Consider the following 26,831-nt stretch of genomic DNA (forward strand, 5'->3'; position numbering starts at 1 on the left):
CAGGCTAACAGGGAGGATTCCCTCCTCTTCTTTTACCATCATCAAGCACCAATGGTCTCTCAGGGGCATTTCTAAAGAAAACTCTCCTGCTGGTCCAGTTGTCATCATTACTTCCCCCATTGGTTGGAAGGAAATCTGGGCTTGTAATTTTGTTAACAAGTCTTGGCCCAATAAAGGAATGGGACACTCTGGTATATACAAAAAAAATTGTGCTGGACTACTTGGCCACCTAGGCAGCAGGTAACAGACTGCAAAAAAACGGGGCCTTTTGTGATTTACCTGTGGCCCCAATTATATTAACCACTTGGTTTGTGGGTTTTGTTACAGGCACAGGTGAGACTGAGTGGGCAGCTCCCTTGTTCACCTTCTCCTACCTGTAATAAGGTAGCTAGGTTAAGGGCTGTGGTAACCTGAAACTTCAGGCGTGAATGTAATAACAGCATCTGGCACTTCCTCATTTTCGCTTGTGATAGGAAATAGGTGCCTTTCATGTCAAGTAAGGCTGGGACTGCATGTGGAGTCACACAGGTGGTGTCCTGTCCAAACGTGAATTTTATCTGCCTTCGTGAGTAGGGTGGCCACTGCCACAATCGCTTTCATACAGGGGGGGGGGCAATCTCTGTTCTGTTGGGGTTAGCTTCTCTGACAAGTATGCGACGGGTTGCTGCCAATTTTTCAGTTTCTGGCATAAGACTCCCTTGGCTACCCCCTGGTCTTCATCTATGAACAGCGTAAAAGGCTTCTTGGGGTTTGGATGCCAAGCACTGGGGCTTGTTGTCACTTTGAGACCCTGAAAAGCCTGCTGCTGTTCCCTGCCCCATATAAAAGGATCCTTCTCTATTCCCTAGTTGACTCATGCAGGGGCCAAGCAATGCTTCTGTAATTAGTAGTGAGTCCAGGAGATATTGTTCATCATCATAAGTGGGATTATAGGTTTAAAAAAAAAAATCCCTTCAAACAATTTTACGATCTTTGCTGGATTCTCCTCAAAAGAGGGGTTCTGATTTCTCCAATTACAAACATCTGCACTTGAAAAGGGTATATGCTGGACCGAGTAGGTCTGTGGTGCCTTCGCTTGTTCAGCTGGGACAGGGGCTGGTGGATCATAAACCCTCTGAAGGGGCATTTCTCCAGTTGCCTGATCCTTCCTGGTTTTCTCATACTATCTGTGAGACATAACTCTCTTCGCCGCCTGTCCCCACTTACGTTGCCATCTCTTCCTCTTTTCAGGGGTGCAGCATTCTGCTGCCTCAACTAACAAGGGGCTTACATCCAACTTCTTCCTCAAATGGCTTTACAAACTCCTTTAGTCTCTTTTTCTGTCTTTCTGTCCACATTTTCTTTCCTTGATTCATATCATCTAGTGTCTTCCTAAACTCTTCGTTATCTTCCTCATCTTCCTCTTCTTCCGTCTCACTATCCTCCTTCGCAGGTCCTCCTCCCCCCTACACCAGCACCTCCCTGTGCTTCTTGATCTTGGCCTGGGGGGGGGGGGTTTGGAGGGGCTGTTGGTGGAGTGTAAGGTGGTGGCTTAATCACTCCCCCTCCTCATCTTCTGGGTCTTCTAACACCAGAGGCTTCACTGTACAAATCCTGTTCTGTGTGTTGCTGTCACAGCAAGACTTTAGCCATGGTAGATTCTTTTCTTTACATTGGTCTTCCATGTAGAGATATAGGGGATCTGGTCTGGGTGGACATTTAATATATTTTGCCACAGGGGGTTGATTTGCCACAGGGGGTTGATTAATTGCAAATCAAAGCCACGCAGTTCTCTGGGTTGGCAAGTCCACCTCACATAAAGTTTTGAGTCTCTGTTTTTTCAATGTGAATCATCACTCTTCGTGGCTGTTTTCCAGTTATTAAAAAAGCATTCCAGAGGAATACATTGGCTTGCTCCAGACCCTATTTTTTTTTTTTTTTTTTTTTTTCAGATACTCCCCTCCTAACTGGGTTTTCAAAATTCTCTCACACTTCACATGCTACAGTTTGTCAGAAAATGCACAACCCTACAATCGCTCGGCCAAGGGGGCACTAAGCCTTGGCCCTCATTCAACAATTCATCCACTGGAGTATCTGACACACAACATGTCAACAAAACACTCAATTCCCTCTGCCCCATTCCCTTTCCCAAACCTTTACCAATTCCTTTCCTGGTGGCATTCTTACTGCCGGGCACTCTACTGCCAACTACCAGGTGAGGCTGATCAGGCCTCTGGCCCTTTCCCTCGGGCCCCTAGCCCTTTCCCTCGGGCTTACCTTTCTCCGCTGCGGACCTGTCCCCTCGGCGCCGTTCTGTCCTCTTGTTCTCCCTCAACTAGATGTCTCCGCTCCAGGACGGTGTGGCAATCTCCCCCTACAAACTGGCAGGGTGTGCACCGGAAATGCGAACGCCGATTGGAGCTGTTCACCTTGGTTGAGCCTGGCCCTCCGGTCCGTATTTGGGGAGGGGGCTGATCCCGGACGAGCCCCCAAAGAAATGAAGCCTTATTTACCTAGGGATCCATTAGCCACGCCATCCCCTGGACCTCGGAGGGAACAAAAGTACCAGGAAAGCAAAATCTTCTTTGGAGAAAAAGAGTTTATTGAGATCTGAGCACAGAGTCAAGGTCTGTACTCAGAGACAGCCTGCTGGTTAGTTCCTAGAAATACACTGGCTGTAAAGCAAGACACTTCAGCAGACTTTCTTATACCCCCAGACTTCCCCAATCGGCTAGCAAATATTGCTTGCTTAACACATTTTATTGCTTGCTAAACCTTCCTGTCTTTCTGCTAAGCCAAGCACTCCCTTCGTCTCTCTTCTTATTCTTGCATTACTTAAAGCAGAAGTAAAGCAGGAAACATCTTGCTAGTGGTTTTTAGTTGACAGCAGTTTTTGGCTAGGCAGGAAACGACCTTCTGACCTGTAGCTAGCATCAGCAGTTTCAAGTAGCTGGTTAGGCAGAAAACGACCTCCTGACCTGTCTGATTTAGACTTTTGCAAGCAACTGCAATTTTGGGCTGTTTTGACCATCCTAGCAGAGTGCAGGAATTTACTATGTGTAGATAATATTTGAGAGCAACAGAATAAAATATTGAGAAGAAACCTTTCCCATCTCCCTTTAGTACCACTGTATTTCCTGCTTGTTTTGTTGCACAGCCTGCCATCAAATGGTCTGAAAATGAGAAGACATGGTTACAACTTTTGAAGCTAGTTTGACCCTTAAGCTACATGAATGAGAATCTGTCAGGAAACCACATTAAGCTGCTCTGAGCTCTTTAGAAGAAGAGTGGGGGTAGAACTGTAAAACATATAAACATACATATGGGTCATATTACAAAACAGGTAGGCATTGCTTTCCCTGAGCAAACCGATATCGGCTTTTATCTCTGCAAATGTTTATGACTACTATTGTTCCTTCCGAAAAGGAGACGATGTTCTTGGGTGTCTTTCCAGAAGCAGAAATATAATTATCTTGCTTCCAGCTAAAGTTACAGGCAAAGCACTTTAGACTGCAAATACATCAAACAGGCAATTATTCTAACCTTCTTCATGGAAACTGCTGATGCCCTTAATTAGCAGAAGATACTAACCAGAACTTCACGGAAAATGTCTATACTGTACCGGTACTGCAAAAATGAACAGCAAACAAGTCAATGAAGTGATGAGAGAACGTCAAGACTACACTCTTGGATGCTGTGCAAGTAAATGACATCTCATATATTATGTGAGACATATAAACAGAACTTGCTTTGTGGGCAAAAGGAGCAGAACACATAGACACCAGTTTCTGCCTCCAAGCTGATCACCGCTTGCTTCAAGCTAACAGAACAGAAAGCAGCCAATATACATAAAACAATACACTTTTAAGAACATAGAAAGCTGCCTTATACCGGGACTTTGGGCCCCTCTCATTAATACTCAATATATGAGACTCATCTTAGCAGATGCTTGACCTAATCAGCAGGACAGGATTATTACAAGCTATGCCCTGCAAGTGGTCTTTCCAAAAAAGTATCTCACAGTATGGTAAACTAGCTAGCTATTCAGTCAAATCCAGCAAGGAGGTATTTGTGAAAATGAACGTGTGCTGTATCTCTCTGTACACTAACCCAAATTACCTCTGAATACTTGATTAAATCTTTCCTGCTTATACATCAAATCATGTTTAACTCTTCTGTGAAGCTCCAAAATCTGCATAGGATAACAACTATAGTTTCTCAGGGGGGCTCTCCATGCACTGAATTATGTACATTAAAATCAAGTGTTTTCTGCACACACGTAAATAGGTTGTGTATAACTGACACAGCTTTATTTATACTACAGAGCTGGGATAGGCTATGGTTCTCTGTAACACATACAAACATATTGTGTGGTTAATGTAGTGTTTGCTCCTTCACACTGCGCGAGGCAACTCTCTGATACTAGCAAGAATCTACAGTAGCCCTGAAAATTACATGGGGTTTAAGTTCCGGGGACCACAACTAAAGCCAAAATCACATCAAAAGCCACTGGGTTCAGTGGCAGGTGGGGATTAACAAAGTCATTTTTCCTGGAACCCTGCAACCTTTCAATTTTTTGCCATGAGCATAAATCTGCAAGTTAAATGTGTGCAAGTTGTGGGCTTACCATACTCCAAACAAACCAGCAAGCTACCCAGAAAATACGCCATCAATAGAACTTGTGTTTCAGGTGGAAACATTATTTCCTATTTCAAAGAATAATGGGGAATCACTACGGACTGCTAGAGTTGGCAATCAGTACAGAGAGAACTTTAATTAGAAGAAGGAAGGGAATTTGACTCTATGACAGACTTAGTTAACTTAAGCTCCAAATTTACCTCATTTTGTTTATATCTGGATAAAATATTCACAGAAAGGAAGTACAATGCTGAACACAGATGTAATTCAATTAATCATTTACTTAAAGCTTTAAAAAGAGTGACATACAAGTTTCATGTCTTCCATAATCAATCAAGTAAAACATTTAAGATGATACAGTTTAAAGCTAGCACACACTGTGCTTTCTATGAAGAGAAAAAAGTCACGGAAAGGTTTAAAAGTGCTTAGTAGTTTTTTAAAACAACAACAGTGCAACCAGAAGAAGGCTTGCTCCTTTGTACTTCATTCAAGAAACAGTCAAACTCTACATAAAGAACCATTCAATCAGCATAATTGTGCATATACTTCACACTGGCAGAGCTATCAAAACGTTAGTTACATTGCAAGGTCAATAAGAGAGCTTTAGTTCACAGAGGCTACTCTTTTCCACACCACTGTCTAAATGTTTACTGCTTAAGACATTAAAATCGCTGTCAAAATTGAGTTTAATTCACAAAAATGAGAGCTTCGTTTAATTAAAAAAAGGTTTGCCAAGCTTTAATGGGAGACAATGGATAAAACCAAATGTACTGCTTAAGTTACAAGTAGCAAGGGTCAGCATAGAAGGTTGGTGGTGCTTACCTCCCGTCACCAGCATGATTGCACCTTACGAGGAGGCAGAGAAGCAAGATGGCCTGTGGGGTGCAAACACATCTGGTGCTCCTGCCAGCGTGTTCACACCGCATCAGGTACGCCTTTGTCTTGCCCCTCCTGGTAAGGGCACAACAATGCAAGGGGAGGGTCATGTAAGCACCTCCATCCCTCCATTCTGACTGCTACTGGATCCATGTAATATTAAAACATTTAAAGATAACATTTCTCAGTATTAAGCATGGAGACCTGATCAAAAATCATTCTTGGAATGTGACACAGAAGCAGCAGCAAAGCATAAGCTCATCTGAAAGCACTCAGCCAAACAGAACCATTTCAAGAATCACCAGAAAGAAACTGAGTTGAATTGTACTGCATATCGTCACTCTACCATTTCCACAAGACCTTATAATTATACTGAACACCAGCGATGTAATTCTCCTTGAGGACTGCATAAATTGACTGTGCTAAATTAAAAACAGCAGCTACACTGTAAGAAACAAAAGAATGAGCAACTAATCCAATGCAAATGTTTATTGTACAATGAAAAATGAAATGCATTTTTTTTTTACACTTTTACACTGGTCCAAAAGTGCTACAAGTCCACCCTCTACTCTTCACATCTGAACTTCAGTTGTGACTGAAGAACATAAATAAGATTTACAGTGCCACTTTTCTTATACAAATATATCATTAGCAGAAATACTGAATGGGAAGATATTATCCAACACATATAGTAAAGATCCTGCTTGCTCAAAAAACAACAACAATAATAATAATCAGTGTTGTATCTGTTTGTAGTTAATGTCACTTTCCAGTGTCCTTTAATCACCAACAGTGAATATTACAATACTCTTGCACAGCCTTTACAGCAATCTGCAAATACATCAGAATTAAAAATCTGGTGGCAAAGTGCAAATAACTTAGAGCCAGGCAGTACGAATACTAGTGGGTTTCAATCGCTGCAGGGCATCACTGGATGAGTCATAAACGGGTCTTTCACTTCTCCGACTCACGGTACTAGATGCACTGTGGCTGGATGCTCGCGAAGCACCTCCTGTGGGGAAGGACACAGAAAAGGGAGGACAGCGTTAAGGTGCTTGCATAACTCTGCCATTTTGAAAAACAAAGCCATTTAAAATCTATGCAAGCAACTCCACGTTTTATAATCAGAAATATTGGGTTAGGGTCTTAACAACTGCAAATGGGGTTCAGCTCATGGGAAGGGGGTTTCTCCATGCCTGCTTTCTGCTGTCGTCTTCTGAACCCTCAAAAAGCCACTTCTGAGGATCTAGGACATTTGGAGCAACACTTTGGCTCCAACCCGTAATGTGTATTTCGCTCTTGAAATGTACCCCCACAGAATCAAGAAATCTGATTTTCCACCCCGTAAATATTCATATATTGTTTTTTCTTTTCCTTTTCTTCTTCTCTTTTTCTTTGTGTCACTTTATTTCTTTATAATGGAAAACACAAAAAATAATAATCTGAAATTTAGTGCACAAGTAACCCTAACCCAAAACACTCCAGGGGACTAGAAGATGATGAACAGTAATGCGGACTTCCTTTAAAAGGGGGAACATGACCTCTACAAATAATCAACATTCACTAGAAGGCTGTAATTTGGTAGTCATGTTGCCTAAAACATTTTGTTTGCAAGAAAAATCTGAGAATGGGACTTGTTCATCTCCCCATATAACTCTCAATGCTTAGCTGGACATGGAGGGCGACACACACAGAGCAATGCAAGTTGCAAATGGGACTAAATACTGGGGTTTAGTAATCTTATTTTCTTTTCACACATTTGAATCATGTTGAGACTGGGGGATGAAGACATCCAGGATTATGCATGTATACTTGAAAACATGGTTCACTATTACAAAAAATACATAATGAAAAGCGCAAACTCTGCTTACGAGAAGGGCTGTGGTGGCTTAAGGCAGACTTCCCTCGCCTTGGAGAGGGAGCAGAACTGAGGTAACTCATCTGCCGCTGATAGTCCATGAGCTGTTCAGAGCGCCTCATACCAGCCGTCGGTTTCACCGCTTCAAGCCTCTTCAAAAAAGCCTTAAATTTAATTTGTTAAAAATATTACTTTTTGTTTAGAGAAAATCCATAGCAGTTATCATAACTAGTTAAAGCTGAATACCATTTCTTTGCTATGATATACTGGTAATTTGTTTTAGGGAATCATGGGCAGCAGAAAAGCTTAATTTTAAAGAACTAAACCAAACCACATTTGATGTTGTTCATATAACAGTTAAATGGTAAAGTAGCACATTATGTTTCTACCAGCCTAATTCAAATGCCAACAAAAAAGCAGTGTCAAACTTTGGAGTGATTGTGGGGTTTATACATTAGATCAGCTAATAGGGTCAGGTTGTGAATTTTGTTGTTTTCTGTATTGCGGCTTAAGTATCATTTACCAGTGAGGGCCAAAAAGTAATCTAATTGCTGCAGTTACCACTCCTTTGTAATTTATGTTCAGATACTCTTAAACAATATTCCTATAAACATGGGGATTAATGACAGGAAAACAGAAGCTGTGAGCCCTTCTTGTTGCCAAGGTATTTTGAACTTGCAAGAATAAACACACAATATCCATTGAGCAACTGCCTGAGGGCCTCGCCACCCTTGCTACATTTGAACATTTTTTTTATAAACACCAGTTTCACGAGGATACATATCTAGATGGCTTATACTGACTTCTGTGTTTAGTTTTGGAAGCAAGTACTGATAGCTATTATATTCTTGATTTGTGTAGACAGCGTGTACTGTCACTCTCTGCCCCCATCTCCTTCTTTGTTTTTTCCTTCTTCTTTCTTATATTTGGCACTTAAATAAATGTGGTTGTGGTTTTTTTTAAAAAAAGCTCAAACTTACTCCCCTCAACAGTGCTTTATTCAAAATGGAAGTCAAATGTGAGGGAGACCACACATTGAAGCTACCAGCTACACATGAATTATGAAACAACTGGCCACTGGACTCTTGGACAGGTGTTTGGCTTTGTTTATATGATGTCTCCTCTAAATTCATTTGCAACAGAAACCAGGATTATTTTTCACAGCAGAGGTGGAAGGGTACATTTCAAATCTAAATTTAGCTTCTTTAGCTAGTTGAACTAGAAATAAAATTTCTATCTCATACCTTAACACCACATTTTCAGATTTTTATCCCTGCTTCTCTAACAGAAAACCCGAAACTATCAGACACATCAGTGCAATCATTTTGCTTGATGCCACTGGTGGGTAATATAAAATCTGAATATTTAGTATGGACAAGTATGCGAGGAGATAGTGTGTTTGTGTCTCAGTGTGGCGTTGTGGAAAGGATGTCTGCCTTGGACTAGGGAGAGTCCAAGTTCAAATTCCTTCGCTGCCTAAAAGACATCTGAGTTATCTTGGGCCAGTCAAAATCTTGCAGTCAGGATTACCTCACAGAAGAAGGGGGAAAGGCAAGATAAAAATGTAATAATAAAAAAGAGGAAATGCTTTTCTAGAAGAAAATTCTCTTCAGCTACAGCAACGGACTTCACGTTGCCAATTCTGTTTACATGTAACAGTCACAGGAAAAACAGGAAACTGGTTTTTGTCCAGTATAAACAGCTGTCTATATAAAAATGTCCAGAACACACAGAATATCCTGTATTACTTGGCACTGGTTCATTTTCCCCAATACAGTTAAAAAGTAAGTGCTGATGTGAACTTTCCAGAAAAAAATGAACTGGAGCATTTCCATAAACAAATAAGGTTAATTTGCTGAGGTAATTTGCATTGGATTTCAACTCAATTTAGCAAGTTAGCATTTTACTCCTATTTAGTAAACTTAGCTAAATACTACCCTGTATCACTGCTACTACTAACAGTTGCACTGAAATATTCCTTAATATAAAGACAAGTTCCACTGTCATTCAACAAAAAATAAATTAATTAATTTGCAGTCTGATATTTGGTTCTGAGAAGTAACAGAAGCATAGTAAAGGAAATTTTGGATTAAGGTGCTTAAAAAGTTGTCTTCATAAAACCAAGAGCAGGAGAGATAATCAATTTAGACTGAGGATTTCAAAATTTATTTAAACTTACATTGCTATTGATGTGGTGCTTGGGGAGAGCCCAGGAAAATGTTCTTGCACTAAGTGAACAAATACTTAATTTAACAATGTATTAAGGGGAAAATAGAGAGAAATTGCAAAGAAAGGGCTTTGACTATAATCTAGAGCAGTGGGGAATGTAAAAATAAAAGGTTACTTTAAAATGCAAGTGGAAATTTTACTCATACAAAAATTTATGCTATAAGGTATATTATATATAACTAGTTATTTCACAATGGTCAGGAAAGAGCATCCTGAGGCTATTACGTATCAATTGTCAGAAAGGCTGCTTTCAGATATAACTCGGTCTAAACCATAGGTTAGCATTACAAGAGCAAGCCCCAATGACTTTTGAGATTGTGGGTTCCTTCTTATGGCATAGTCAGAAGCTTTCACTTCCACTTTAAATTAACTGCAGTTTAGCTCATCGCCTGATCCCTAAACTATGGTTAATCTTCCTTATGATTAACTGAAACAGGCCAGCTTCATCAACCATGATTTGGCTTGTTTCAGAAAAAACCACCCATCATTAAAATTAATTAGTTTGTCAGAGTTTGGATAACATGACAAATTGCAGTTAATCTAAAATGGAAGTGAAAGCTTCTGAACCTCTCCTCATGGCTCCAATGAGAGAAGGATGCAGGCCCGAGGTATTCTGTGGGCTGTTATCATAACACTAAACCATGGCTTAGTGTTATATCCGAACAAGGCCAGCAAATTACATTGATGCTGAACAGTCACACTGAAAGGACACCTGCCAAGTGAGGAAAAATTAAAACTTCAAAATAAGCCACAAACTTTGTTTTAACCTGTAAATGTGTTTCTATCTAGGAAGGGTAGCAGAAAACAACATGGAAGATCTGCTCCCCTACACAGGAATGCATATAGAAAAATATGATACAAAGGAAAAAAGATTTAAAAGGATAATTGACTTTAGAATGGGACCAATGACTAAAGACAAGCTAACCATGTACCAATGAAGTATAAATGCAACCTGGGTAATTATAAGGAAAATTTAAATAACCAAAACAGAAATTGAACACTCGGTAGTTAGAGTTCACCAGAAAAGAACCTTTTAGGTCAATCTTCTGAAAGATCACTAGTTTTCTGAACAAGTGTGGTCAATCTATTTCATTGTGAGCACGAGGGATGTGGTTGCTAAAACTGGGAAATATGAGCTCAATGCAATTACAGTATATCAAAAGAACCAACAAGCAAAAAAAACAAATACATTTGCCTCTTGGTGAAAACATGGGACAGATATTTCTGTCTATAGCCCTTAGCAGAGAATTTAAGCCCTGATGAAGAAAATGTGCATGGATTAATCTCACAGCACAAAATTCACCAAGTATGTGTATATGTCAATATATCTGATACTATGAAGAATAATGCAACTGCAGATGTGTAAAGAGGGTGTGTGTGGGAATCACAGCATCATAATGTCATCAAACCATTCTGCGATGAATTTACATCCAGAATATTTGTATGCATTTGTGGTTGCTGCACCTCAAAATAATATAATTGAACCTGTGAAGGTTCAGAAAGAGACCAACAGAGCAATGGGATTGCAGGGTGGGGATACACAAGGAAAGGCATCAAGTGCTTAGACTTCTTAGTACAGGAATTTTAAAAATAAAATCCTGAGTATTGGAGAGACAGAGTACATTATATAATTTACTGCAAATTTAGGATTCATAAACCCTTAGCAGAGATCAGAATTCTTATGCAAAAAGCAGACAGACCATGAATCAAACTCTCTCTGTTCCTGCATGTAATAATACTTTGCAAAATTACATTATATTACTATTTGATCAGCTCTAGATAAAGACCTATTACATGGAAATGCGAGTTTCCATTTGCCTCAATATGTGTTACTATGGTTACAACAATGGTTCAATGGTAATGGAACAAGCAAAGATACGGATAATGAAACTGACTGCTAGCTATCGCCTCAATTATTTCCATTTCATTTTATGTTGTGGGCTACATTCTTCGTGCTATTGACACACTATTAATGTACTCTCTTGGTACTACATAATGTGTTTTTCTTCTTCCTTGCTACCAAGATGACAGTTCAAGAACTCCTCAAGTTAACTTTCTTTTTTCCTAGGGAGTGGTAGACAGGGATCCCTCCAACCCACTCCTTATCGGAGGTGTGGAGCCCTTGTATATAGTAGGCCGCATTTCAGCCATGCAAAAATGTCAAAAGGTTTACACACAACTGTGCATCCAGACGAATAAGGCAGCATGCACACTATCCCTTTAAAGCGTATATGAAGCATATTATTTCCCTCAAAGAATTCTGGGCGCCATTTACCCCTCACTGTGTTACAGTTCCCAACAACCCTTAAGAAACCACAGTGCCCAGAATTCTTTGAGGGAAAGAATGTGCTTTAAAGGTACAGTGTGTACGCAGCCCAAGAAGCATTATCAAAATTTAGGAACACATTCTAGCCAGGGGAAAGTACTCAAGAAGGGCATGGAACAGGGTCAATGAGGAGGGAGATGTGACTATGGCACTGCAGCAGATAAGACTGGTGTGCTGCAACATGGTAGTGTGTACTGCAGTTGGGGGCTGTATCATTGCTGGGGGTTCACTGGTTCCTTCTCCATGTGGGTGGTATGTGGACTTCATAGTTCACACAATGGTGGACTGCGGTTGTGTTTCCAGGGATGCTGGGGGCATGCCATTTTTATATCGCTTTTTATTTTCTGGTTGGCTGGTTTCCCCCTCTTCCCTCCTAGGTTGAACATGGACAGAATGTGGCGGATGTTACAATGACACATCTCTCCAAATCATAGCAATAGTACAATGACACTGCTCAATGACTTACTAAAGATTGTAATAGATGCACTTAGTAGGTACAAAACTCCGCTTAATAAACGAAAGAACTTCAACCAACTAACCAGATTCTCTCTGTCAATCCTTTGCTGCTCTCTCTGCCTGTTGATGGCACTGTGGTACATCTTCGGTGCTGGGCCTGGAGGCTTCTTCAGCGAGGTACTTTTGCTCCTGGGCTTTGCAGAGTGCTTTGTCAATTCCTTTAAGAGCCTTTGGTTCTCCCGATCAATTTGTCGAACTTCCTCATTTGTGAAAGAGTAGTTTTTCCTTGACCCTATAGAGGACTGATCCAAGACCAGCTTCTGTTGTTCTTTTTTCTCCAGCTGCAGAAAAGCTTTGAAAACAAGTAAACCCTTGAGAAGCCAACATAGATGAAGGGGGTTGTATATCTTCACTTGAAATCCAGAAAAATCTGAGTTCGGGTTTAACCAGCTAACTTAAGTGAGGGGGTTACCTCATTTTCAGCCTATAGCTTTTAAATGGCAACACATGCATACGTAGCAAAAGCTTACAGCAGCTTTTGCCAGCCTGGTGTCCTGTGGGAATTGCTGCACTATGACTCCCATAATGCTCCAAACCATTGACTATGCTGGCTTGTGTTGCTGAGAGTTGTAGCCCAAATACTCAGAGGGCCCCAGATTGGGAAAGGCTAGCCTAGAGAGAATACAATACTGCCACTACCATGGCACTGAAGAATACTTGCAGTGCACTCTTTTGCAAGGTTATTTATCCCAGTGTGTTCAATGGCACTTAGTTCTAGAAAATTGTCCGTAAGGTTGCAATATTAGGCTCCAAGTGTAAGAGGCACACCAACTCTCATTTGTTTCCAAACAAAAGAAACAGAATGCATGTAAACCATAAAAAGTCATGACATAGCACAGAAGTATACTTAAGGAGGAATCCAACACATATGTGAAGCTGGGTCTATGAAGACCTGATGTGCATTATAATTCTTAAACATGAGCTAGGACTAGGCAATGTGAGCACTTGGCCACATCTAGAAATACATGGTGAGCTGATAATATAGATAATTTTGAAAATGTACATGCAGTTAAGATAAAGTTCTAAAACCAGAGGCACACTTGCAAACTGGAGATACTATTGTGGGTGCTTATCACAACCTATTTTATTAGCTATAGCAAAATGCTTCAAGTCTAATTTCAGCAGGCAGAGGGATGCAGGAAGGGACCCTGTAGTCACATGTAGTCTACCCACAAGTACCATACTGGTGATCCCTGAGTTAAGATGTCCTACACTGGCAGTTGCTATGGAAGAGTCTCTCCATACTTGGAGAACCACACTATATCAACTTACATTTCTCATCATTGGCAATATGTACACTGCTGAAAGAAACATGAGCATTAGCCAAGGACAGTATGTTTTAGAGTTTCAAACACCAGATACTCTGTTCTTCAACCTTATGTGCTATTGAGTTAGGCACAGAGGTGTGGTTAAGCAACCCAAAGTGACATGGCAAAGGGTCTACAAATAGCACAAAATATTTAAACTAACATTTCTCAACATCTGCCTTGCATTTTTCATTCTGGGGATTGTAGGATTTCATCTCCATGATTCAACTTCTAGCATTGTAGGAAGTATACCGTCTCTGAGCAAAAGCCTTGACTACTGGTGATTTCAGGAGTGCTTAGGTCATCTTCAAGGAAGTATCTTGCCTACTTCTAACCTATGATTCTACCACATATGAAGAAGAGAAACTGTTGCTTTCTGCTGAATGGATATGAGACTGCTCAACTGATTTGTTTACAGTAGGCAGAGTTTATTTCAGAGGCCTCTGGCACAGATACATATCCTCTAGTAACTTTTTGCTGTTTAGTTTATCAAAAGTAAACCATGGACTGGAATTTAAAATCATATGCTTCCCAATTTGCAGCAAAGCAGACAACTGTGCAATTGATGGTAGCCTTAAGGTGTGAGTCTTGGGCAGGCAACTTCCTTGTAAGTGTAACAAAATCCCACAGTGATGTTAGAGAGCCTGAAATTGTTGAACAAGTTTGATTTGTCTTTAGGGACTTAAATGGCAAGAGTAAAAGCAGACAGAAGGTGGTACATAAATTTTAAATCTTAATTAGGTTCAAACCCTACAGAAATCAAGGGAACATATGGTGCGTTGAATGATGTGTTCAGAAACTCTGCATGGATAGGGACCTCCACTACTCTTAGACAAGCTTCTAGGTGACTCTCCAAACCCTTACACTAGTGACCAAGATTGAAATAATAAGCAGTATGATAAACTGCAAACAGTAGGAAAATAAGTTTTGGGAAAGGGCTACACAGTTCATGGAAAGAGAGAGAGATTTTAGCTGTAGGGGTATGCAACTATTTAACAAAACATTTAGCTATTCTCGATGTTTTAAGAGGTTTTAAATATAATTTATTTTATGTTGCACTGTTTTGCTGCTTAGTTGATTGCTATGTTGGGCTATGTTGAGAGGAAGGGTGGAACAGAAACATAATAAATAATGATGATAAGGTAAAAAAGGTAAAGGTAAATGACCCCTGGATAGTTATGTCTAGTCAAAGACGACTAAGGGGTGTGGAACTCATCTTGCTTCAGGCCGAGCTGGCATTTGTCCACGGACAGCTTTCTTGGTCATGTGGCCAGCATGACTAAATCGCTTCTGGGGCAACGGAACACCATGATGGAAACCAGAGCACACGGAGACACCATTTACCTTCCTGCCACAGTGGTACCTATTTATCTACTTGCACTGGCATGCTTTCAAACTGCTAGGTTGATAAGTAATTATAAGCCAGGATTAAGAAAGAAACCTAACAGGAAAAGCCAATGCATACAGAGAAGAGAGCTAGTTGTTCCATCCTAATACCCATCTTCGCTAGGGGCGAAATACCAAGAACTGGTAGAAGAGTTGCAGCTAGGGGAACAGTGTCATGAGGTGCATACAGTGAAGAAAGGGAATGATTTATTTCCAGCAAAATCACAAAAACTGTTAAGAGTTTTCCCAAAATTAATAAAAGGTGCTCTCACACTACTTAGTACTGAATTTCACGCCAGTGTGAAATTAAACTCAATTAAAAGTGTTATTCTTCCATGTGCTCAGTTTCTCCCAATATATCAGTATACAATTCTAAGTTACCATTACTCCACCTGTACTTCAGTTAAATACAACAGGTTTGATTCAAAGGTGCCCTTCTACTCACAGAAAACTGTTTTGTATCTGGCAGTGGAGTGCTAGGTAAGGTAAGTGAAATTACATCAAAAGATTACAATTATGCCTGCATGATAGTTTGTGACCTGGCCAGATGTGGATGAAACAAACAAGTCCAAAGAACCTTTCTGCACAGAGGACCAGCTGTGTGGTTATTTAGCCAGTGACAACCTTTACATGTTCTGTTCTAATGCTTTACATATTGGAATGTGGCAAAACAACTATTAAATATTGCATATTAAAGAGTCACTTACACATCTCAACCCTTCATTGCTTGAAGCTTCTACATAGATAATTTCTTCTAAATTAGAGTGCTTTAGTTCTCTGCAATGGATAAAGCACCCCAGTCTTGCTCTATCATACAGTCCCTATGGAGGACAGTTAAAAATGTATTGTTTAATACTGAAACACAAGGTCACCTTAGGAAACGAAGTGAAATCTTAAAACTCCTAGATTAGTAGATTAAAATGATTGTTGCTAGATATAATATAAAGTGAAGTTGTGCAAAGACTAATCTTTCCTACACCTCACTGAGAACAGTTAAAAATGTGCATATTGTGAACACTTGGCTTCTGCTTCATAAGCAATGCCATCATAAACAAAGGTAAAACAAAAGTCCTAAGGCACAAGAAGGGAATTTTCCACTTCTGGCCCCCCTCCTACAAATAATATAGGAGTGTTTTTATATAGCCAAAAATGTGCTCAAGAATATTCTATCACCACAATTACTATAGATTCATTCAGAGAAGTGCTAATTTTCTAGAAAAAGAGGTGCTGGAATTCATCACAAACACTTCCCTCCTTCTCTTAGAATGGTTATGGCGCCCACATGAGAGGTGGAAGTTAGTTCCGGCTGAAAAAAGCCCTGATTAAGAGATTGTTGATTTGTTACCTGGCACCAGGTTTTCTCCTTTCACCATGGGTAGAAGTTAACAATCTGGAACAGGGATAAGGAAACTATGGTCCTCCAGATGTTTTTTGGCTATAGCTCTCATCATCCCTTACCAGGGATGATGGTTAGGAATAAAGGAGACTCGTCCAGCAACAAATAATCTGCATGAACATCAGCACAGAGCTTAATAACTGTATTCAAGACTTGTCTGATTCAGCTGCACCAAGGAGTCAAGCCCCAGGCATGTTCTTTGGCAACTTTTGCAAAATAGTCACAAATAGGAAAATATTCTGGGTGGTATTTGTAAACCAATACCAGTTGGTTTGGCAGTTTGGGATATACAGTACTTAATGTAATCTGTTAAAACTTTGTTAGGGTGATCATGTTGAACTTAAAAGGGACTTCTCTATCAAATATATTTTATGTACAATTGTGAGATAATCAAAACAAAGATGTCTTACAAATTGTACTGGAAAGCTGTGATCACTATAAAATGACAATTGATGCCATCGATATTAGCTATGCCCGCCCAGGATAAATACATCTATGTGTCTCAACTATAAGCCAATCTACCTATCTATAAGCCAAAACCAATCTACAGTTCTTCCTGCCCAATTCGCTTCTGCAGGTAAGACACTGGAACCAAGACTATGACAACAGACTACCACGAACAACTTCACATAGCCTTAGAATATTGCACCTATCCATGGACTGCAAAATCCTTCTGGAGACAATCCTGGCTTAAAACCAGAGCTTCCATATAACATGTGTACAGTATACATATTTTTATTAAATAGGTGGTCTATGGCAGCACCCAGACTGTTTCCAGGATTAGGATGAAACTATGTGCTAGGTGCTGTACAAAATAAATGTAGATTGATTTTGACTACAGAAATGTTTAGTTACATATTCCAAGTCATGTTTAACATTTTGCCCATTAAAGTAACCTCTCTTTGATGCTGCCCCTTAAAGTTTATATTCATCTCTCTAATTTCTGCCTACAGCACTCACCTATTTTCTGCCAGCAAATTCCTGAAACCTGGGATGTTTCATCACATTGATCTATATCAAGTCTAATTGTATGGAGAAATCCTCTTTCCTGCTGTTCAACTCTTGAAACACTTCTGATGCTGCAATGATTACCGCCAGGATGTCATAATACAGAATCTGCTTACATGACATCAGCAGTGCGTCATAATAGATTGGCACCAGACATCTCATATCAGAGCAGTGTAATCAAATGATAGAAAGCATTCAACAAACTACATATATTTGTACTAATTCCAGAATCCTCAGCTCCAGCCAATAACCATTCCACAACATTTGAAGTCATATTGGTGTTATCTCTAGATTGGTTACATTCTTAACTTTTTTAAAAAAATTCTAAAACAAAAGGACATGCCTATGTGATCATCACCTGAGGCCCTTCTTTGTGTGTCTTCTCCGCAAAAGGTCTGGAGGGCAGCAATATGAGAACAGGCCTTTTCTGTGGTGGCTCCCCTATTGTGGAATGTCCTCCCCAGGGAGGCTCACCTGCCACCTCCATTACCTATCTTCAGGTTCCAGGCAAAAACAACCCTCCTCTCCCAGGCCTTTGGCTAATTAAGCAATCTATGGCCTTTTAAACTGTGCATGTAGGTGGGGTGTTATTGTTCTTATTTATGTTCTAGGCATGTAGTTTTTTGTTTTTAATATTGTAAATCATCCTGTGATCTTTAGATGAAGTTCGGTAAAAAAAATATTAATAGCTAATTATTTATTTATGCTAAATTCTGCAGCTTAGCTGCATTTAACTTGTAAAGAGAGCGCAGGACACATAATTCCTCCCATTCTTTTGCAAAACTGGGCTGTACTTGCTCTTCCGAATGAGTTATAATGTGGAAAGTGTCCTCTCTGGGTGGACTGAAATCTGTGGTTTATTGTGCTAATTTCTATCGTTTATTATTTTGTGTACAAGGGAGACTTCCGTTCCCTATCATGCATTGACGTGCATGTCCAATTGAGTCAATACAAGCTGTCAAGAAACTGTAATGAGCTACTGAGAAGTAAAGCAGCCTCTTCCGCTAATTGACCCAGAGCTCTGTGTTCAGAGAGCTCCAATTGCATTCTAAGACAGGCTTCCTCAACCTCGGCCCTCCAGATGTTTTGAGACTACAATTCCCATCATACCTGACCACTGGTCGTGCTAGCTAGGGATCATGGGAATTGTAGGCCAAAAACATCTGGAGGGCTGAGGTTGAGGAAGCCTGTTCTAAGAGTCCTATTCTAACTCACTTATGCCCAGAGACAGACAAATGGCTCCCTTCATCTACAGAACATTTTTATATTTGCATTACAAAAACTGGAGGCTAAACAAGAGGCTAAAACAGCGTGGTCTTTGCATTGTGTGACATGAAAAAAGGTACGCAAAAGGAGAAGTTGGGCTGCAAGGGGAAAAAATCCAAAGTCTGTATTTGGGCAATACCTTTATTAGGTCAACCCAAATGCCACAAATTAGAAGGCAGGAACTCTATATTAGGCTAGATGGCAAACAGAGCAAGGGGGGAGGCGGAGAAGGGAAAAGTTGGATGACAGATGGAGTCTGCATATGATCACAATCTCAAGATGCAATGTGAGAGAAGGCAGACATTAAAATGAGGTTTCTGGTTGTCTCTGGGGCTGCTGGCAAGAAAGAAAATAAATTTCTCTTCACCTGAGAAAAGATGCATACATTATCAAGGCTCTTCTGGAGTGTTAACAGTTAAAGAACATACCCTTTCATAAACCAAATTACCAGTGATGCAAGAACAGAAGAAATATTACCTTGAAAATAAGTCTATCCAGAATTCAAGTGCAAGAGGATGAATAAGTATTTATCATGATCAAAGGATATGAATAGTGTTCTAGCACCACATTTTAAAGCAATGATGATCTGAGATCTTTTCAGTCTTGATCTGATAAAATATCTTTAAACATTCAAAAACCATGATTAAGCTAATGTGTACTCCCATTCTACATCAAAGTGACTTAAACGGTTAATAATCCATATTTATTTTTTTGGTGATGTTGAGTTTCTTTTTATATATCATATATTTTCAAGAATTAATTGGAATACCCTCCCCTCGCTTTTTTGATTTATCACCCTCTTTCAAAAGTGCCTGAAAAATGTAACATTCAGTTTACGACTGAAGTACGTAATTCTGCGTTGCTAATATCAGATACTATTTCCCCAAGACTGACACCTGGATAGTTCCTGCAGAGGAAAGGCATGTGTGAACTTATGTGCAACTGAGGAACTTCTGAACAGCAGAGTTTCATACACATGACAATTTTATATGCTTCGATTATCAACTTCTGTCCTGCAGGAGGAGATCAGCACACATTTCCTCTACTTCATACCAGTGAATTTAGTACATTGTGTTCAAACAGTTCTCAGGCAGCATCTAGACTTTTGATCACGTCTTCCCAAGGAGTACAACTACTAAACTTCTATTGCAGTAAAGAAGGGAAGTTTTACCGAGTCCTGGAGTTTTCCCATATTCACGTGTTGCCCTCTAAAACAATACCTCTAGTTGATTTTTAGAATAGTTGCTATCATGGGTGCAATACTTTGGCAAATTTAAGACAGGGAGATAAAAAGTCTTGAAGGCTCTGTATGGGTTGAGAGAGTTTGAGTCCAATAGAGCATTGATGCTTTAGGCTACAAGGTAATTGATGCTTTCTTTTCCTTTTTTACATGGAAAGGTGTTTGGATGTGTTTACCAGAACCACAAACTAATAGACAAGCATATGCTGAATTCCTGTTTCATTATTAATTTGATAATTGTAATGATCACCTCATAATAACAAGTAAAGCCACCTTAATTAAATACATAGCATTGAGTCATCACTGATTATTGCCTCTCAGTAATTTATTCAACAATGAACCTCTGCTAGGAGAGAAAAGGTTGACATGTATAAGCTACAAGCATCCTAACATCTGAAAACTGCCACTTGAAAATAATAACTTATTTTACTATAAATATACATTGAGTGTCCATTGTTATGATGAACCATGAGATCTGGTTGTTGCTGTGGGGCGAAAGTGAGTAGAAGGAAAATTGGGTTGGGAGGGCCTTGGTGAACTAGGATCACCACACCCGGTTTATCTTTCAGGAGATAACCAAGTTTCCCCAGTCCCCCTTGAATTTGATTTTTTTGGCTGGGCTGTAGCAGCTCTGCTGGGAAAAAAAAAGTGTCTTCCATTGACTGCCTCTTTAGTTTCTAAGCCGTCCACAGAATTTGGCTGCAAATTTCAGGTTCTCTTTTCAACTACAAACCTTAGCTAGCAATGTACTATTTAAACACATACATACATAGAATCAAGAGTCTGCTTCAGAGGTTATATGTTGTCATTTATGCTACTATGGCCATGCAGATTTTTACTACTACTCTGAATTCAAAAATATATCCAGTGGAATCAATGGTGACCTTTTGAGCTTGTTGCAGACGGGCTGGGCAGACCCAGATTCAAACACCTACTCAATCACTAAGCACCGTGGGGAAACCTTGGTCCTGCAATTATTTATCAGCCTAACCTCCATACCAACTTATATGCGTTGATGGAAGTATAAAATGGACAGGGAAAACTCTGTGTCCTTCCTTGAGTTCATTGGAGAGAAGGCACAATATAAATGTAATAAACAGAAATAAATTGAAAAGACATTTATCGTGTATAGAGTGCAGTCTATCTAAATAATAACTTTACCAAACAAATAGTTTTGTTAACAATTGCTGTTCCATAGAACTCAAGGGAAAAACTGAAAATGCTTATCCAGATCTGAAAGAACAGCAGAGACATACATATTATATCAGAATGTTATTATTTTGAGAGCAAACCCCATATTTTTAAAGTTAAGAAAATGTCACCTTTCAAAAGATGATTCAAGTCCACAGCCTCCTGCAAGACCTTTTGATGACATTTGTGATCCAAGTCGGGTTCTAAGGAGAAACAGAAATTTAGTCAGGGCTTGTAATTCTTCTCCTCAAAAGTGTAAAGCTTTTTGCACCTCATGCTTACCATATAACTCCTGGCTCACATTTTCTTGTCTTTTAACCTTTAGTTTCTTATCATTAGATGCTGCAAGTTCAAAAGACTGGATGGGGCTGATGTCCGGAGTTGACAGAGGAGTCACATCAGTCACAGTATCTTCAGACTCTTCTGCATTGTCACCGAGCTTAGGTTTCACTTCCACCGATTTAATTCCTGGGCTGGGTTTTTCTCTCAGAGAAAGAAGCGCCAAGTTACATTTGCTTTGCTTTTTTGAAGAAGAGCAGGATGAGTCTGACAAGCAACCATCTGAATCTGAGCAGTCTGTATCAGAACTACAGGATAGGCAATGTGAGGAGGAGGAAGACGAGGAGGAACTGACCGCAATATTCTTGCTAACCTTTGCACTATTAGACTGCTTAGACAACTTAAGTCTAACCCTCTGGTTTCTGCTGTCATCGCTACTGTCTTCTTCATCTGTATAGTAGTTTTCCTCAGATGCTTTAACTATTTGGTCAACTTGAGAGGAAATGTTTTTTCCATGCGTTCCTTTACCTTGTGCTGAAATCCTACCAGATGTACTTGCCTTTTCTGAATTTAGAGAAGCTAACGACAACACAGCATTTTCAGGATCACAAGCACCATTGTTTAATTCCTCCCCCTCCTGAGTTTCTGTATCTTTATTTGCTTTGTCTTCTTCCTCAGTACAGTTATCCTCCACCACTTTGGTTTCCATGTTCAAGCCAGGTTTGCCTGTAATTGTATCTTCCGTTTGTGTGTGCTCACCATTTGCCTTCTCATCTGTTTTCGTTGTTGCTCCTTTCCTCGCCGCATCTTCTTCAAAGTCACTATCGAAGAAAGAGTGATCCACTTCACAGTCTGACACATCTTCATACATACGGTCCATGATCAAAAAAAGGTGCTGAAATGCGGTTCCTGCAAATGGAGACCAGAATTACTAACTGAGAAATTTAAAAAATATAGGTTCAAAACCCACTCTACAACTACAAGTCAATCAGTCAATCTCCTTTATTGGCATAGAAAAAGTGCATTCTATACATGGATCAGAACACAATACAGTTAACAAAACATAGTAGGAGATACTTTGGGATAAAGCTGTCCAAACATTGTGAGGTATGAAAATGGCTCTTAGGACCTATGGTGATGTAATTTCATGGCGTCACTCAAACATTTTGCCACATACTCCACAACGTCATTACTACAATTGTTCAGCAGATAGAAAACCCTGGAGGGGTTCAATAAGGGGGCCAAATACTTATCATATATTTTTGCATAAAATGGCCAATAAAACAAAACGTGTGTGATGCATTCAACCTGTTTTGTGCCACAAGGGCAGTATCAGAGTATGGGATTTTCAAAAATCTACCTTGCAAAACTGCAGATGATAAGACATTAAATCTTGCGAGGGAAAGAGCTCTGAGTAGGTGGGGATCGTAAAGCTGGTGTAAATATGAAATGTCCTGGCCAAAGAGGGTGGAATTCCCAACCCCAATTGGGAACAGGGTTTATTGGCTGTGCAACTAAGGGTTTGGAATTCAATCTCCAGGATTCTGCGCTTGATTGTCTAGAATGCTTCCAATTGTGGGAGCATAAGCAGCAACTCAAGTGATAGGCCACAAGTTCTGATTTCGCTTTCAATGTGACCTAACCATTTGGAGTGGTGAGATTCTGCCAGCATGCGGAAAGTTAAAGAAGAAGGATTGGATATGAAACGTAGGTGGAGCTAGAGGTCTTATAGAGCTGCTTAAGTTTGCATCCCTGTATCTCTGCCCAACTTTAAGTCTATGCAGAATGTTAATCATTTATCTTTTTTAAAAAGACAATAATGATCCTAGAGCGGATTTTGTTGCTTCTTTTTCCACCATTTCATAAGGAAATTTGATATTGCATGGAATTGCTTGTTTCTGTTCTGAGCTTAACATTTTCATATAATCTAAAGGTGCACAAAACCTTACCACGCTGAATTGACAGCTCCTGGCAAAGTCTCACATAGAAAGCCACTAAAATGATTCCATAGGAAGCTCAAGGAAATGCAACATAGAAAAATACAATTTTTAAAATGTCTGATAATTGCCACCGTTGCTTCCTGAGTATCATTGTTGAAAGCGAGGGAGGATGCAGAGAACATTTCACAGATGCATGTGATGCCGACTGTGTGTACGCAGAAGGCAAGCATGCTGGCAGGCATGCAACACTGATCCGGACTATTCTAGTCATGGGAAGTATGTTTTACAGTGGGAGTGGGGTACCTGTGCTCCCAATGTTGTTGGACTACAATTCCCATCACCCCTGACCACTGGCAATGGTGGATGGGGCTGATGGGTGGTGGAGTCCAACAAATATTGTATTTACTCGAGTCTAATGCGCCATCAAATCTAATGCGCACCTCAATTTTCACAACATAATTTGACCAAAATAGGTGAGTATTAGATTTGAGTAAATACGGTATATTGTTATAGACTAAGGGGTATTCCCCCTAAACCTTAGGAATTAATAAATGTTAGGATTTTGATTAATTGGGATACGGATTAAGACATAAACTTCCCACTTCTCGGCAGTGGGAGGGGCAGGCACCCGGTTTTTGTAACAATATGAAAGGCTAGGTAAAGGTAAAGGGACCCCTGACCATTAGGTCCAGTCGTGACCGACTCTGGGGTTGCGGTGCTCATCTCGCTTTACTGGCCGAGGGAGCCGGTGTACAGATTCCGGGTCATGTGGCCAGCATGATTAAGCCACTTCTGGCGAACCAGAGCAGCGCACGGAAACACCGTTTACCTTCCTGCTGGAGCGGTACCTATTTATCTACTTGCACTTTGACATGCTTTCGAACTGCTAGGTTGGCAGGAGAAGGGACCAAGCAATGGGAGCTCACCCCGCCACGGGGATTTGAACCGCCAACCTTCTGATCGGCAAATCCTAGGCTCTGTGATTTAACCCACAGCGCCACCCGCGTCCCTCACAGGTTGTCTAATCCTGCTTTACAGAAAGAAAGGATCCATATTAACAGATGCTGTAAAGCTCTGCCACTCTCTTATCTTACCACTACAGGTATCTATGTATTGAGGTAAACAAAAGGAAGCAGGCTCCAGCCTGCCTGGATACCGCTTTATTTGATCTGGACTCCCTGGCCCATGGCAAAGAAAAATGAAGAAGGTGGTAGAATGATCTATACCACTTCAGACTGTTGGTGGGGTGGCTGAATTGCTTTTTAATTTTTTAAAAAAATAAAATCTCCCTACATGTAGAAAGCTAGCACAGTAAGGAGAAGCCTGGCACAGTAAGGAGAAGCCCCACAATCATTGTCTCCTATGTGCTTCCCTGCCTCACTTCTACTTGCAGGGAGGCATTTGTATGTTTAACATTATGAAGGATTCAAAACAGACTTCCTCCCCACGATCACTTGCATCTGAAGCAGTACAGCCCAACCTATCCAGCTCTGAGCATTCTGCTACCTATCTAGATCAGGTCCACCCCAAAATGCAGGAAGCCCACCGCTCCTTTGCCTGCTCAAAGCGAAGTTTAACACTGGAAGATGGCATCAGGCTCACTCTTCTAAAAGGCATAAGCATTCCCCATTCGGGGTAGATCTCAAATACCACGTGCCCTCCCCAGTCACAGCCAAACAGGCTCCGGCTGCCTAGGAAGACATCTGTCAAGAGCGCCGTTTCCTCCCTCCTGAGTCGTGACCGCGATGCGTCAGGGCACAATGGGAGCGACTATAATCGCGCGCAACTCGCCCCCCTCCCGCAACGACCTTTGCTGGCGACAAAAGCCCGCCCGCACGTCAAGCCGAAGCCTAATGATAATTATTGCAGCGACATTGCACGGAGGATTAACTAAGGAGCTCCTCGAAAAGGCGAAGGAGGCTGCATATAGGCTAGCCACGCGCAGAAAACTGGTTGCATGCAGGCGGGGTCGGACGGAGGGCAAACCCCTTCCTCTCCTCGATTGGAAAAAGCCAGACCCCCCCCCTCCCCGCCACTACGGCCAATGCTCCTCCGATACGTCGGAGGAAACGCCGGCACACGCCCGCCACCTTCCCGCTTTGTTGTGGTTACACAGCCCGCGGCGAGGCGTCGGAGGGCGGCGGGTCGGCGCTCTGCAGCAGCGGCTCCGCCGACACCCACCTCCCTGCAGAGGAGGCGGGAGGGCGAGCAGCCTGGGGCAAGCAAGGCTCGGGTACTCACCGCGGGCCGGGCGGGCAGAAGGCGTCGCTAGCGCTCCGGCGCTTGGAGGCCCCTTCGGAGAGCGCTTCTCGCCTCGCGCTCTCCACCAAGCCCGGCTTCTCCCGCCCGGCCTTGTGTTTGCGTAACCACGGGAAGGGCGGGATTGGGGAGAGGAGGGGAAAGAGGCTGCTTCCGTCTCCGCGTGGGCATGTGTAATAGTTCCCTTTCCAATGCAGCAGGTGGAAGCCTTGAGCTCGCTCTCTCGCTTTGCCTCGGGAGCCGCCGTTTTAGAGGCTCTCGCCAAGGTGTGTCCTCAGGCTGCCGGCAGACTCCTCGGCTAATCTTGGATGCTCGGCAGGCTAGCTAGGCGGCCGTAGCCGCTTACTCTCTAGCTAAGGTCAAATCTTCGTCTCGTAAATGGTAGCGAGCCGCAAATAGAGCATGTAATCCCCGCAGATTAGACGGGGATCTCGGATCTTTTTGCCTTTTCTGTCGCCATCACCCAGCGTCAAAAGAGCCCCTTAAAGGTGTGCTATAAACATTAAGAGCTTCCTCCTCCTTCGATGGCTCCTTCACGAGGCTGCTCAAAGGGTTTTGTAAATAAGATCTGCTACAATCAGTGTAAATAATGCGATCTCTTGGTTCTCAAATTCCTCATGGCATCTACACAACCGTTGCCTTAAACTTCCTTTTCAAGTGAGTTATGGCTGACTGAGTGTTTAAGTTGCATTCCCAAAAGCGTTAAGGAGTAGGCTTAATATGGTCACTGATTTGGGGTTAAGCCTCATTAAGAAGTCGGATCTTCTGATTAAACGTGCAAACGCCTGTGTTGCAAGGCTACTTTCAATACACGCTTATCATTCAATCCCATTGTTTTAATTTCTGAGGAAATGCATAGGATCATGGTGCAAGTCTCATTTAATTTAACAGCCTTTAGGGTTACAGCCTGGATCTAGGCATATTTACTTGAGAATAAGGCCCACATTGTATTCATTGATTATATAAAATAATTAGCAATAATGATCAAATGTAAGGTCCCACACTTAGGCAGGAATAAGCAGCTGCACAAATATAATATGGGCGACACTCTGGCCTGCCAGTAGTAAATGTGGTTCTTAGTAGACCACAAGCTTTACATGGGACGACAGTGTGATGCAGCAGCAACAAAACTAAACA

At 41.1% G+C, this 26,831-nt stretch overlaps 1 protein-coding gene across 1 annotated transcript; it reads right to left on the bottom strand.

The window, feature by feature from the left end:
* Positions 1-4,880: 4,880 nt before the first annotated feature.
* CFAP97 (cilia and flagella associated protein 97) lies at positions 4,881-26,062 on the bottom strand. Its single transcript, XM_083458359.1, has 6 exons — positions 25,677-26,062; positions 21,499-22,404; positions 21,348-21,419; positions 12,446-12,714; positions 7,365-7,515; positions 4,881-6,505 (listed from the first exon to the last, which is right to left on the bottom strand). The coding sequence occupies exons 2-6, from the start codon at positions 22,373-22,375 to the stop codon at positions 6,372-6,374; spliced, it is 1,503 nt and encodes a 500-aa protein (XP_083314485.1). The 5' UTR covers positions 22,376-22,404; positions 25,677-26,062; the 3' UTR covers positions 4,881-6,371.
* Between the last annotated feature and the right edge of the window lie 769 nt (positions 26,063-26,831).

This window comes from Podarcis tiliguerta, assembly GCF_965153285.1.
Source record: "Podarcis tiliguerta genome assembly, chromosome: 9".
Lineage (NCBI taxonomy): Eukaryota > Metazoa > Chordata > Lepidosauria > Squamata > Lacertidae > Podarcis > Podarcis tiliguerta.